General features: G+C 38.4%; 1 protein-coding gene across 1 annotated transcript in view; it reads right to left on the bottom strand.

Moving 5' to 3' along the window:
• KIF13B (kinesin family member 13B) overlaps window positions 1-15,516 on the bottom strand; it is a 187,740-nt gene that overhangs the window by 154,088 nt on the left and 18,136 nt on the right. Inside the window, exon 2 of the mRNA XM_082657347.1 lies at window positions 15,284-15,377. Coding sequence (XP_082513473.1) covers window positions 15,284-15,377 — 94 coding nt within the window. The remainder of the gene's footprint in view (window positions 1-15,283; window positions 15,378-15,516) is intronic.

The following is a 15,516-nucleotide window of genomic DNA, read 5'->3' on the forward strand; positions in this document are numbered from 1 at the left end:
AATAATCAGTTAAACTATGGTTTAACTACAGTTAAAATCACATCTAATCTTATCTTCTCTGAATATACTCTTGCAAGACCTTCAGAGCCTCTCCCAGTTCTACACCATTTTATGAGACATATGCTAAGGACTTTCCAATCTCTTCTTAGGGCAACAGGACAATATACATGATGTTTTTCAATCTAAAAGTACTGCTCGAGCACCTGTGAGCCTAACCCTCTGCTAGATCCTAACACATACAGATATTCTATACCTATAAATCCTTTGAACTATAAGGATAATTAGTTAGGATCCAATTCCTAACCCAAAGGGATTTTAAAAACAGTTGGAGAGACAAGACAGGTATTTGCAACTAGAGAATAAAGAGATGCGTGTGTCCTGGCTACACATACTGTTCTACCTGGACGGCTGCCCAACCAAACTGGTCCAGGAATCCCCCACCCTCATTATGGCTGCTAGGACTCTCTCTTCATCCTGCCTACCTCCCTTTCTATCTCACCAAGCAAAAGCAAAACAGTTCCTCTTCTCCACCCATATCTTGCTTTAACTGTTCTATTACTCCAGTGATGTAAGGTGAGGACTCTATAATGATGAGACAGAGTAAGCTGAAGTGGAGAGAGGAAGGAAAAAAGTTTCCCTCCCTGCTTTCGGGTGGGAGGTTGGGGGGAGGTAAGCGGTGGATGGACAGAAAGACAAAACTGGGAGAGGGAGAGAGCCTTCAGGAAACTGTGGCACAGCATCTGCTTTTCCAGGTTGTCTACCCACAAAGGGAAGCAGGTAGGATTATTTCATCCCCTTCTCGCCTCCAAGGAACCCCAGTTTTCTTCTCTACAACTGCTCATTCTCTCACCCCTCTAGCATCTGAATCTTGTTTAAAAGTCCCCCCCACCAAAATCTCAAATCACACCAAAATTCCATCTCAGTTCTTCAAATCCTCTCCCCACTATTTATGCAACAAACTCTCTCTACCAAGAGCAAGAGAACAATCAGAAAGGCTTAGAACCAGGGAATCCCTGGCCCCCTATCCCAAAAGGTAAACGGTTAAATTTCTTGGCATTCTAAGTTAGAACTCCAAATTCACAGAATTATACGCCTAAATGTCTTAGTTAAATAATGTTATACACTTCAGAAACACCATGGATTCAATAAACTTTTGCAGGGACCTACTGTTGATCTACATGATATTGCTTACAAGGGAAAAAATGATTATGTTCTAAAATTTTGGTGAATACCTTAGACAATTCTGATTAACCTGGGCTAACACATTACCCTTTAGTATCAGAGATGCTCAAACTCTTTGGTATCAGGACTCCTTTACACTCTTAAACAACTGAGGACCCTAAAAAGCTTCATTTTACATGGGTTGTAGCCTATAGAAGTTTTTTTTGCATTAGAAATTAAAGCTGAGAAACATATTTAAGTTTAAAATGTTATTAATTCATTTAACATAGCAAGATTACATGTTAACATAAATAACATTTAAGAAAAACTAACACTATTCTCAAAAATATTTATATTTATATAAATATATATTTACTGAAGAGTAGCATTGTTTTACATTTTTGCAAATCAATAATGTGTTATGCTGAACACTTGATAATTTATAAAGTCATATCAACAATTATAGAAGTCACATGGCTAAACTTAATAAACTAAAGAAAAATTGAGAACATACCATCTTCACAGTGCAGAAGTTAAGAGTTTCAAAAAGAAATGTGAGCCCCAAACCCAGGGTCAAGGTCAGGAAAGGACATGTTTTGTGACCAAAGCCGTTAAGGATCTACACCAAGGGTTGGATGGAAAGGTCCACAGGGACCAGGCAAATAACATAAATGAGGGTGTCCACCAGCTGGGGACCTGAAGAGCTCATGACCTTGTCAAAGGAGGCAGAAAGCCCAGTGATGCCAGATTTTCAGGTTGTTTAGGAAAAACTGCAAATCTGAATTTTCTTATGAAACCCCCATATTTTTAAACATTGAAACTACAGGCCAAACAAACATCTATGGGTAAATGTAGCCTACGGCACCCCCGTTTGCAACATCTATATGTCACAAATTGTTTAATCTTTGGGAAATTCTTCCCAAGGAAATTTATCCTACAGTATGGTCCTAATATTAGATCACCAGGAAACAGCACACTTAAAATATCATCAATGAACATCACTGGAACAGAAGGTTGTTGTCAAAACAAGAAAAGCAAAACAAAAGCTATGGTGCCAAGAGAGTAAACAAGAGACCGGATCCAGTGGACAAGAATCTCTCTTTCTAGAAAACCGCACCCTATATGGTGGAGTGGATGGAAATGGCTCATCAGGCCCTACTATTGTCTTGAGAAATACTCTTCATCCTGGGACTTCCCTGGTGGTCCAGCGGTTAAGACTCCAAGCTCCCAATGCAGGGGGCCTGGGTACAATCCCTGGCCAGGTAACTAGATCCTGCATGCGGCAAATAAGACCCGACACAGCCAAATAAATAAATAAATAAATGCTTTAAAAAATAAAATAAAATCCAACTCCCAGACTCACAAATCACCTTTCCAACTACTAATTGGGGCAAATATGAGAACGGGGAGCTTTGGAGAACAAGCACTAACAGAACAGTTATAATCAATCAAGAGACATTTACAGAGCACCTTCTGCCTGCAAAGCACTGTACGAGGCACGAAGAATAAGAAGAGGTCCCGGATTTCAAGTAACCACAGTCTCAAAGGGGAGGGGGACTCAAAAGACATACGATAAAGCTAAACAGTACAAGCATTAGAAAACAGGGAGGCATGAACACATAAAAGATGTCACCCAGGCAGTGATATTTCTTAATTAGTAGAAATAATAAAGGCTCCAAATTGAAAAGACAGACTACAGGAAGCAGGAGCACGCTTGAAGGAAGGTTCCAGAAACCAGTCAGAAGGCTAAATATAAGGCAATTATGGTACTAACTAGGGTAACGTCAGAGAGAATAGAAAGGAATGTCAGGATAAAAATATTCACAAGAAAAATCAAGATTTGGCAGCTGACTAAATAAGCACAGTACATCCTCTGTAATAAATTCACTTATTAACCCACCAACACAACGAATGACCCCATTTCTTCAACAGCCAAGGAACCAATAAAGTAAAAGACATATAACCCAATCGCCATGGATGCTCTTCAAAACAAACTCTGGGGAAAAAACTTCATGAAACAATTGGACATGTGAACACTGACTGAAACTTTGATGCTACTGCATAACTACTGTTAATTTTTAAGGTGTAATAATGGTATTTTGGTTATGTTAAAAATAATAAAGATATATTAAAAATACTTGTGGGTAAAATGGAATTTACTTCAAAATAATGTGGGAAAAAGGAAAGAGTTGAAGATGTGGATAGGACGGTATTAGCCACGGGTGAATGGCTTTGAGGGCTGGGCAACAGGCAGCCTATTATACTATTCTGTCTACTTTGGCATATCTTTTAATTCTCCATAACAAAGAGGTTTTTTTATTAAATGGCAAATACAACTTCTACCTACCCCATGATCTTTTGTAAATTCTTGTTTTCCTAAAAGTGGAACAAAAGCATTACTGATCTGTTTCATTTATGGGTCAATACGTGAAGGTAAAGATTATTACTACTCTTAATTATTACTCATTCTATAGAATTTTTTATTTAATATAAGTATACATAAATTAGGTTTGGTAAAAAGTGAAATTCACCATCACACAAGATAGTTCTTTAATGAATTCTAAGGAGGTAGGATAAAGGGCTCCAGAACTCTACACTATTAACTTGCAAAAGAAATAATTTTTCATTTTTAGCTAAATATCACTCTCATAAGAAAAGGCACAATGCTCAAAATTAAACAATAGAATCATTTCAAGTCTGAGCCTGCAAAAATGCAGACTTACAAAGTCCACAAGAGAATAATTCAACTTCCCTTTCTACTTTTCTGTTTTGCTTTGTTTTTTATTTTACTAGTATGTTTATAGATACTGTGTGCTAAAAATAATTTCACCACAATGTAATGGAACTAAGGATTAATAAAGATTATCCTAACTTTTAGCTTGGTACTTGGCAAAGGGTTGATGTTCAGCTGCTGAATGGATCAGAAAGATTCCTAAGATATTGTGACGCAGCAACTTTTTGGGTGGAATGGTTTCTCATGGCACATTTCCTCATAGAATACTGCTACCTCCATCTTTTTGTGTGTGGAGGGTTTTGGTTAGTTTTTTTTGGCCGCGCCATGCGGCATGTGGGATCTTAGCTCCCCGACCAGGGATCGAACCTGTACCCTGTGCATTGGGAGCTGGGAGCGTGGAGTCTTAACCACTGGACCACGAGGGAAGTCCTGCTACCTCTATCTTTAAAACGTAAGTCTAGATCCTTATTCAACATTTTGTTTATATTAGCAACAACTCCTAAACTGGAGATTGAGACAAAGAGCCCTAAAAAAAAAGTATTGCCAAACAAACAACAAAGACAAATTTTAAAAACATCAATAGTGGGACTTGATAGTTTTACCTAAACTTTATTCGTAATTAGATGTCTTATCTAGTATATCATATGGCATCTGATAATTTTATGGTGAATCCGGAATTCTGGGGAAATTCAAAACATTTAATTCGTATTAGCTATAACTTAATCTAGTAACCAGCCACACATACACATAACCCTGCATCCTCATTATATCAAATGTTAGTATCCAAGCAGTATTTCAAGCACAGTGATAAAGACTCTTTTCTTGAATTAAGAAAAACAGCTTATTTCTTCTTATTGCTGTACCAATAAAAGCATAAACAAGATAGATACATACCCAATGACAATGCTAAGATTTCACAAATTCTACTAAAACAGTCTAATTTTGTTCAGACAGGTTTACTAATATTACAGCTATCAAACAGTTCATTTTAGCAACCTACTAGCTTTTGCTGGTAAAACTTTGAAAAATCTGTATTTATTGCTATTTGATTATGTGCTATTAACCATGAAATAACATGAATTCAACCATACATATTTTATTACCTTTTTAACTTTTAAGAGTCTTCCCGATTCATTTTCCCAGATACATTCAAAAGTAGTAAATGGTTTATACACTCAATGGCCACAGTACTTTTTAAAAAGATGGGGAGGAATTCTCTAAAATATCAGAGTACATAGGACACTGTTCTCCCCACTTTACTCTGACATAATCAGGGCTGACAGGCTTCCCGAGGAAGAGTCCCTTTATGAAATTAAAACATACCACATACTATTCTCCAGAGGAGTAAATTCTATTTGGGCAGAATTATTAGCCTCACTCAAGTCATTTCACAGCAGAGAGAATAAACCGATCTATTGTATATACCATAATTACACTTTGCATGACTTCCTTCAATTAAAATCTTTACTTAAAGTAGCATCCATATAACAGTACAAAAATTTTAAAAGTCATTATCTAATATGACCTAATGATGCCTTCTCCTAACAAGGAATTAGTCTGAAAATGACTTCATATATTTCAAAGCAATTATTGGCATTAGGCCCTCCCCTCAGCAGTATTACACAATACATTTGCAAGAGAAATGTATGTACATGGGTCAACATCACTTAATTCTGCATCTATCTGATATATATATATTCTGCATATATTCATTCATCTACCAAGAACAGAGTACTCTGAACCTCCAAACAAGGACTGGATATACTTTGCTCATATTAGAACTCATTAATTACCTAAGGATCTTGACTAAGATCTGATGTCTGGTAAGCAATTAGAAGGAATAAAAAGAGTTTTAATGACCTTTCTGACAAGTGCTGGTTAAGATCAACATCTCAGACATTCTTTGCACTAGACTGGCAGTTATAACCCTCACACTATCAATTTACTATTAGGTTAAACATAACCAAACAGGAAAGAGTGGAAAGCCCCATAGTTTTACAAGAAAACAAGAAAAATATCTGCATATTTGTGTCATCTACAGCTAACTCCATCCATCTTGGAAAGTCTCTCCCACATGTACTAAAGAACAGGCCATTTCACAAAATACCACAGAAATCAGTGTTCAGGTTCATTACGATTTTGAAGTCTAACCCTCCAAATGTTTTCTACTTCAGAAAATTCTGGTCTTAAAAATCTTACACTTGGGAAATTCCCTGGTGATCCAGTGGTTGGGACTGAGCGCTTTCATTGCCGTGGGTGCGGGTCCGATCCCTGGTCAGGGAACTGGGATCCCACAGGACACATGGCCAAATAATAAGAGTAATAATAATAATAACAGCTTACACTTGGTGGGGCAGGGTAATAAAGAATTATAAGAGAAACTCTAAGTTAGTATATTAACGGTTGTAGTGTTAATTATACACACACACACACACACACACACACACACGATAGAAAACAGAGGGCTAAAGAAGAAAATGGATTAACTGACCAAGGGATTCTGAGTACAATTTATACTAAGAACTTCTTTTCCTTTCAGGTTTCAGTTCTGTTGTTTAAAGCAGCACCTCTGAACAGGCATAGCTCACTGATCCACAGTCTCTCAGACTTGGAGGTACAGTAAAACAATTTTCACTGCAACGCTTGTTTGGAATTCACTGCAAACAATAGATGAGAAGGGAAAAAAAGCTTTTTTTTTATTTTGGTTTTTTAAGAGGAAAAAAGGAGGAACAGCGTATTTGACAAAATATGAACAATTAGCTTTCCGCCCCAACATAAACTTGTGATATTATTTTTGGCTTCTCTTAATATAATTTTTTTTGCCTTTAAAAATCAGGCATTAGGGATTTCCCTGGTGGTGCAGTGGTTAAGAATCCGCCTGCCAGTGCAGGGGACGTGGGTTCGATCCCTGCTCTGGGAAGATCCCACATGCCACGGAGCAACTAAGCCCGTGCGCCACAACTACTGAGCCTGAGCTCTAGAGCCCGTAAGCCACAACTACTGAGCCCACATGTCACAATTACTGAAGCCCGCGCACCTAGAGCCCATGCTCTACAACAAAGAGAAGGCACCACAATGAGAAGCCTGCGCACCGCAACAAAGAGTAGCCCCCGCTCGCCACAACTAGAGAAAGCCCACACGCAGCAACGAAGACCCAACACAGCCAAAAATAAATAAAATAAATAAATTTATTTTCTTAAAAAATCAGGCATTATACTTTAGTAGTCAGTCTTTTTTGAGTCACATATCTCTCTGACCCTTTACTAGAAAAAGGCATTTGTGGACACATAGTATTGTACAAACAATTTCCAAACACACATAGTGAAAATGTAAAGAAATAGAAAGATAAAAAACCAAATTCTGGAAAAGTTGTTAACTGTGGTGGAGAAGAAAGGCATTAAAATTGGAGGCTGTTCACAATAGGCTTTAACTGTATTGGTAATGATTTATTAAACTGAGTGACAGGTGCCTAAGTGTTTTATTCTTTAAACCTTTTTATACACTATATTTTTTAAAACTTTGCTCAATTATTTTAATTGTAATCTGAATGCCTTCGGGCAGGGTATACACTCTCCAATTAGCCAGAGTCACCACCATTTTCCTTACAGTAAACGAGCGTTCTTTAAAAGCCAAAGAAACTGGAATCCTCATACACTGCTGGTGGAAATGTAAATCGGTGCAGCCGCTTTGGAAAACAGTCTGACAATTCCTCGAAATGTTAAGCACAGAGGTACCATATGACCCAGAAAGTCCACTCCTGAACATCTATCTAAGAGAAACAGAAACATATGTCCACAGAAAGACCTGTATACAGATGTTCACAGCAGCATTATTCATAATAGCCATAAAGTGGAAACAACCCAAATATCCATCAACTGATGAATGGATAAACAAAATAGAATATGATGAAATATTATTCCACCATAAAAAGGAATAAGTACCAATAAATGCTATAACATGGATAAACCTCAAAAACATTACGCTAAGAAGAAGCCAATCACAGAAGACCACAAATTGTATTTCATTTGTATGAAATGTCCAGAATAGGTAAATCTCAAACCTAGAGATGGAACATAGATTAACAGTGTGATAAAGATGTCATAAAATTAAATAATTGTGCTGGTAAATATAATAAAAACCATTGAAACTGTTCATTTTAAAGGTATGAATTATATGATATGTTTATTATATCTCAATAAAGTAGTTTAAAAATAAACCAAAGACATCCATTCAGTCTAACTTTGGCTCCCAAATTGTGGTCTGAGGACTCCTGAGAGTTTCCTAGAGCTTCTCAGTGGGTCTTGAGGTCAAAACTATTTTCATAAAATACTAAGACATTTGCCTTCTTCACTGTGTTGATATTTGCATTGATGGTGCAAAAACAACGGTGGATAAAACTGCTGGCACCTTTGGCACAGTGACGCCAAAGTATATTAGTTACTGATAGTCAATGCATTCTTTATCTCCATACACGCACAGCAAAAACAAACAAGCAAACTTTACCGTATGAGTTGTGGGCCAAACTAGTCACTCTTTTTAATAGAACAGCCTTTCTCCTAGAAACAACTGTCAATACCTATCGGAAAATGCATTCCCATTTCCAAACTCACAGAAACATAACTTTCATAACACAACTGTTTCATAAAGTGGAGGCTGCCACTCTCCATGAGAAATCACACCTCACTCCCTTTGAAAACATTTTAAGTATCTCAATTTTTTAGCCAGAGTGAGCAGCAAAGGCCTGTCTGGTGGGTAGAGGAGGGAATGAGGCAAAAGGCAGAAGATAAAACGTAGCCTAAGAAACTGTTTTGTCCTATCATGGTGACAAGCACTAGCATTAACATTTTATTATAAGATAAAATTTTAATGTTTTAAGACATAATTCAAACAAAATAAGGCTTAAAGATGTATTTAGCTATTTAAAAAGGGACTGTTCTACATCATGGTATTATTGTAACTAGTGATAAAAGGGACTTAAAGGGCTCCTAAATGTGAAGAATCACACACTGAGAATCACACTTGTAAAAATCTACTAAGAATAGATAATGAATTAGTCACTTATTAGCCCTAAAAGATGATTTGTAAATATAGTGCTGAAGATTTGGGAAAGCCCATGGACCAGTCTAGAAAACTAAATTGGTTTAGTGCAAAAGGGTAATTCGAAAAAGACATTTAACGTACTACTAGTATAAGCAGTATGGCTCTGCAAGAGAAAACAAATAGATCAAATCTGTCAATGTGTATCTAGTACTATATATAGAAGAAAAAGACCCAACTGGTGGATACAAGTGTTTCAGTCTCTAGGGTGTTTCAGTAGAGTGCTGTGGAATAGAAAGAGTCTGTCCTTAATCTTCTCCATATTTAATAAAACGTCCCTTTGTTCTTACCCTGTGTTCACAAGCAATGTTTTAACCTGGCTTCCCCAGTTGGTTGATACTACGGAGAAGCCCGGATGACAGGGATTAATATTTTGTTCACTGTAAACTTAAAATTAAGGGGCTATCTCTCTAACACATGGCATGTTAGTCCCTAAGAGCCCCACCAACTTTGGGCAAACTAGACAAAATAAAGTTTCTGACTTTGCAAAGCTGAAATTTTTCTAGAACTAGGTAATTTCTTGATAGGCATGTATACTCAAGTACTGAATATATTTTGGTTTAAAAAATTTTTAGGGGGCTTCCTTGGTGGCACAGTGGTTGAGAATCTGCCTGCTAATGCACGGGACACGGGTTCGAGACCTGGTCTGGGAGGATCCCACATGCCGCGGAGCAACTAGGCCCGTGAGCCACAACTACTGAGCCTGCGCGTCTGGAGCCTGTGCTCCGCAACAAGAGAGGCCGCGATAGTGAGAGGCCCGCATACCGCGATGAAGAGTGGCCCCCGCTTGCCATAACTAGAGAAAGCCCTCGCACAGAAACGAAGACCCAACACAGCAAAAATAAATTAATAAACTAATAAACTCCTACCCTCAACATCTATTTTAAAAGAAAAAAAAATCCGCCTGCCAATGCAGGGGACGTGGGTTCGAGCCCTGGTCCGGAAAGATCCCACATGCCACAGAGCAGCTAAGCCCATGTGCCACAACTACTGAGCCTGTGCTCTAGACCCCGCGAGCCACAACTACTGAAGCCTGTGTGCCACAACTACTGAAGCCCGTGCACCTAGAGCCCATGCTCCACAATGAGAAGCCACTGCCATGAGAGGCCCATGCACCGCAACGAAGAGTAGCCCCTGCTCGCCGCAACTGGAGAAAGCCCTCGCGCAGCAACGAAGACCCAACGCAGTCAAAAATAATAAATAAAATAAATTTAAAAAAAATTTTACTTCCTTTATGAAGTTATAGCTCACAAACATACCATGGACTACAACTTGAATACAGGCCATAATAACAGTAAGAGTCAAAGTAATAGCTAACTTTTTACATAAGGTTAACTGTACACCAGGCACTGCCACTTTACATATTTTAACTCACTTAATCCTCATAACAACCTATAGGCAGGTACTACTATAATCTCCACTTTACTGAGGCAGAGGACAATTACGTAACTTGCTCCACATCACACGTTAAGTAGCAGAGCTGAGATTCAGTCCAGGATGTCTGACTCCAAAGTCAGCATTTCTTAATCTCGTTAGCCATGTACAATCAATTTTCTGAATTTTAAGCATCTTATTTTTCAAAACAGTTTTGAAATTCCACACATATAGCACAGCAAAAATGTTTCCCAAATTCCCATGATTAAGCTGTTAAGCTGAAAATGGTCTTCCTCCTCATTTAACCATGACTTTTATTAGCTTTAATAAGCATAAACATCAAACCATGAAACTTTCAGAAGTTAATGCAAAATTAATCAGAAAAATATACAAACTATTGTTATAAAATGTATACATGTTCACTTTCAAAGTATACTAACTTAGGTTGTAAGTATACATACAAAGCTAGTCATATTTTTATATTAATAGGATTGGATACTATTCTAAAAACAAGGATATTGTAGCTTTTAAAGGAAAAACATTAATTTGAGCCTTTCTGACTAGTGATTTAGACTGACCAAACCACTTTTTTTAATGTTAGTTTCAAATCCCTGGCTCTCTGCTATTGGGTTGGCCAAAAGGTTCGTTCGGTTTTTTCCTTAAGATGGCTCTAATAGCACTTAGTTGTCTTTAACTTCATTCGAAACAATTTTGTTAGACTGTATTGTGACAGCTGTCATATCAGTGTGCATTTAAAAAAGACAGTAAAATTGGTGAATTTTTGTGTAGCCATTTTAATATTGAAGATGGAAGGAAAGCAGCAACATTTTTGGCATATTATACTTTATTATTTCAAAAATGGTAAAAACACAACTGAAATGTCAAAAAAGATTTGTGCAGTGAATGGAGAAGGTGCTGTGACTGATCAAATGTGTCAAAAGTGGTTTGCAAGGATTCGTGCTGGAGAATCCTCGCTGGACGATGCTCTGTGGTTGGGTAGACCAGGTGAAGTTGACAGCAATCAAATTGAGACATTAATTGAGAACAGTCAGCGTTATACCACGCGGGAGATAGCCGACATACTCAAAATATCCAAATCAAGCGTTGAAAATCATTCACACCATATTGGTTATGTTAATTGCTTTGATGTTTGGGTTCCACATAAGTTAAGCAAGAAAAACCTTCTTGACCGTATTTCCACCTGCGATTCTGTACTTAAACGTACTGAAAATGTTCCGTTTTTAAAACAAATTGTGACGGGCGATGAAAGTGGATACTGTACAAGAATGGGGAATGGAAGAGACTGTGGGGCAAGTGAAATGAACCACCACCAACCACATCAAAGGCCGGTCTTCATCCAAAGAAGGTGATGTTGTGTATACGGTGGGACTGGAAGGGAGTCCTCTATTACGAGTTCCTTCTGGAAAACCAAACGATTAATTCCAACAAGTACTGCTCCCAACTAGACCAACTGAAAGCAGCACTCAATGAAAAGCGTCCGGAATTAGTCAACAGAAAACACGTAATCCTCCATCAGGATAACTCAAGACTGCACGTTTCCTTGATGACCAGGCAAAAACTGTTACAACTTGGCTGGGAAGCTCTGATTCATCTGCCGTATTCACCAGACATTGCATCTTCGGATTTCCATTCATTTCGGTCTTCACAAAATTCTCTTAATGGAAAAAATGTCAATTCCCTGGAGGACTGTAAAAGGCACCTTGAACAGTTCTTTGCTCAAAAAGATAAAAGGTTTTGAGAAGATGGAAATATGAAGTTGCCTGAAAAATGGCAGAAGGTCGTGGAACAGAAGGGTGAATACGTTGTTCAATAAGGTTCTTGGTGAAAATGAAAAACGTGTCTTTTACTTTTACTTAAAAACTGAAGGCACTTTTTGGCCAACCCAATACAAGTATACCTCCTATAAAACCATAACTTGTTGTATGGATTAGTCATTCTACAAACTAGACGGTAATTAACCTTAACTTTGTAATTTGTGCTTTCCTCCTATTTTTTTCCTTTAATGGCCTCAACATATACCACTGAACTGCCACATCCCAAAATTTCTGTTTTCCCTTTTCACCTTGATATTACATTAAAAGAAAAAGTGCTTCTCATGAGATGGTCTTTTGTCACACTAGTAATGTTCTTGTTTTTAATCTGGGCGCCAGTTATAGGACTGTTCAACTTATGAAAATTCATCAAGCTATATATACTTTTCTGTGTGTATAGTATGTACTTCAATAAAGAGTTGTTTTTTAAGCAGCTGTGCTTCCTAACTTTACTTCACCAAAAGCCATTACATACCAACCTTATTGACAGTTGTCATTTCTAAAAGTTTTTTTTTATCAGACAGTACTCTACAGCACTGAGTTAATATTCAATCTGTTTTCAGCACATGTAAAAAAAGAGTCATCCAAGATACTCTATGGAACCAAAAAGTGCTAGTTAATTCTTTCACAAATCCCTAAGATTTAAAGGTCTCTAAAGGAAAGAAAACATTTTTTAAAAAAGCTTCTATGTGCTCATTTTATTCTCACAATTACCTCATCAGGTACACACTTGTGGATGGAGCCACAACGATACATCTCCCACCCCAAATGCTTTCCTGATTTGACACTAACTTTCCTCCACCCTAAGACAGATGAGTCTATGTTTCCTCTTCTTGAAACTGTGTAGAGCTTTATACCAGACTTGAGCAAGAAAATGTGACAAAAATGACACTGTGTGACTTCCAAGGTTAGAATATCAAAGGCGATACTTCTTCTACCTGGCTTTCTTGTGCTCTCAGGATGCTTGCCTTTGGAACCTGCCACCAGACTGTGAGCAGGCGTTCTGCCCACAGCCCCAGAGACCTCTCCAGCCAACAGATGGCACCAACTGCCAGACCCAGGTGAGCCTTCAAGTCTTCCCAGTAGGCCCCAGACAGCATGGAGCAGAGCAAGCCGTGCCCGCTGCACCCTGTCTCAATTCCTGACCCACAAAAAACAGGAAATAATGCATAGTTATTGTCGTTTTAAACCACTAAGCTTTTGAGGTAATTTGTTACACAGCAACAGAAAATGAAAACACTTTACAAATAAAAAACACAGGTAGATAACCATGCCAGCGAGTGGCAGAGCCAGAATTTGAATCCATCAGCCTGTATAAAAAGCCCATATTCTTTGTACCAGAGGGTGTTGCCTCCAAGTTTGTTCAGAGTCGCCCACATTGCCAAAGAAAGCCATAGTCTTCAGATTGGAAGCTCTAAGAGCAATAAACAGCCCCCAAATTAATGTTTTCAATTAACACTCAGGACAACAGGTCATTCAGTTAGTAGGCTCAAAATCCCAGCACCTTTCTTGACACATCTATACCCTTCCCACCCTAATAATGGCATATCCCAGAGATGCTTAAGAAATATCTCTACATCAATAACAATAAACCTGAACATTTACAGAACACTTTACAAAGCACTTTAACAATCACTAATTTGATCTCATAGAGGTGTGAGACAGGTAAGGCACGTATCTTACAGATAAGGCTCAAAAAAGTTAAAACTATATACTCCAATAAAAAATAATTTTTAGGGCTTCCCTGGTGGCACAGTGGTTGAGAGTTTGCCTGCCAATGCAGGGGACATGGGTTCGTGTCCCGGTCCGGGGAGATCCCACATGCCGCGAAGTGGCTAGGCCCGTGAGCCGTGGCTGCTGAGCCTGCGCGTCTGGAGCCTGTGCTCCGCAACGGGAGAGGTCACAACAGTGAGGGGCCCGCGTACCACCAAAAAAAAAAAAAAAAAAACTAACTACAATGACATAAGTAGGGATTCTATTTCAGATTTTCTGACTCCAAGGCCAGTGCTCTTTTCAATGCAATTCAACTTGAAAGAACCTTTATGGAGTACCTTCCGGGTATGTTTCCATATACAGCACTGCTCTACAAGTACTCTGAAGCACCTACTTTGTGCAAGGCATCGTGGCGGGCACCATGTGTTCTCCACTTCCAGGATCGGCACAAAAACATCTCTGATAGAGCTGATCTCTGCAAACAGCCAGTCTTTTCCCCACTAACCTATTCTCTGCATTGCCATCCAACAGCTCTTCCGAATCCACCTCCTTAATCACAATAATTAAAAAACTGTCAAAGATGACATCCTACCCATAAAAATACAGGCCAAATCTCATCTGCTTTCAAGGTCTTCTGTAAACTGACTCCAACTTACGTGATTAAATTAATTTTCCCGCACTTGCTGAGAAAAACCAAATTAATCTCTTCCTTCCTCCCCACATTCAATTTCTTTACAACTTCTTGCCCTCTCTTTTCTTCATACTATCACCCAAATCCAGAACTGATGCTCAAGTATTCATCCCCAACCCCTGACAGAGAGTCTCTTCCCTCCAAGACCTTAAAATCTACTGTTAAGCTACAATTAATAATTCAAAACAATATATAATAATTAAATTAGGTAGTACAGATTATAGTTCATGAGGCCTTAAAAGAGAGGAATCACTAAGGGCTGCAAGAATGTCTTCAGGAAGAAAATAGCACTTGAAATGGGCTCTAAGTGACAGACAGGATGAGAATTGGCAGAAGTAAAAACAACACACACTGAGGAACAACCTAAAAGCCTTCCCTTTTACCCGACTTCTTCCCGTTCACATCTTACCTAAGCCTCCAGCCAGTACCACCTCCTCAAGAAGCCTTCCTCAGTTACTTCACAATCTAACCAACACTCTCTTCTCGGACCTTCCAATACCATTACCGCCTACAACACGCATTCTGGCACTCAGTCATTCCGTATTACAGGCCTCGTCTATATGGCAGCAATATGTCTCCACATAGTAAGCATTCAATATTTGTTCAACTGAACTCAGTTCAGCAGCCATTGTTGCTTTCCGCCATTTAAAAATCCGTTGATCGTAACACTGTTTAACTTACCGGGCATCTCCTTTGGAAAGATTGGTATTTACAGGATTGAGAATAACCTTGTTTGCATCTACATCCACCACACATTTGGTATGCAAGTCAATTTCTGCAGATTAAAAAAAAGAAAAAAAATTAGTCATTTTGAAGTAATTTATGTCAGAAAAAAGCTTTTGACAAAAAATCCAACACTCCTTCATGATAAAAACTCAACAAACTAGAAACAGAAGGGAACTTCCTCAACCTGA

This window comes from Grampus griseus (genome assembly GCF_964374135.1).
Source record: "Grampus griseus genome assembly, chromosome: 6".
NCBI classification, from domain to species: domain Eukaryota; kingdom Metazoa; phylum Chordata; class Mammalia; order Artiodactyla; family Delphinidae; genus Grampus; species Grampus griseus.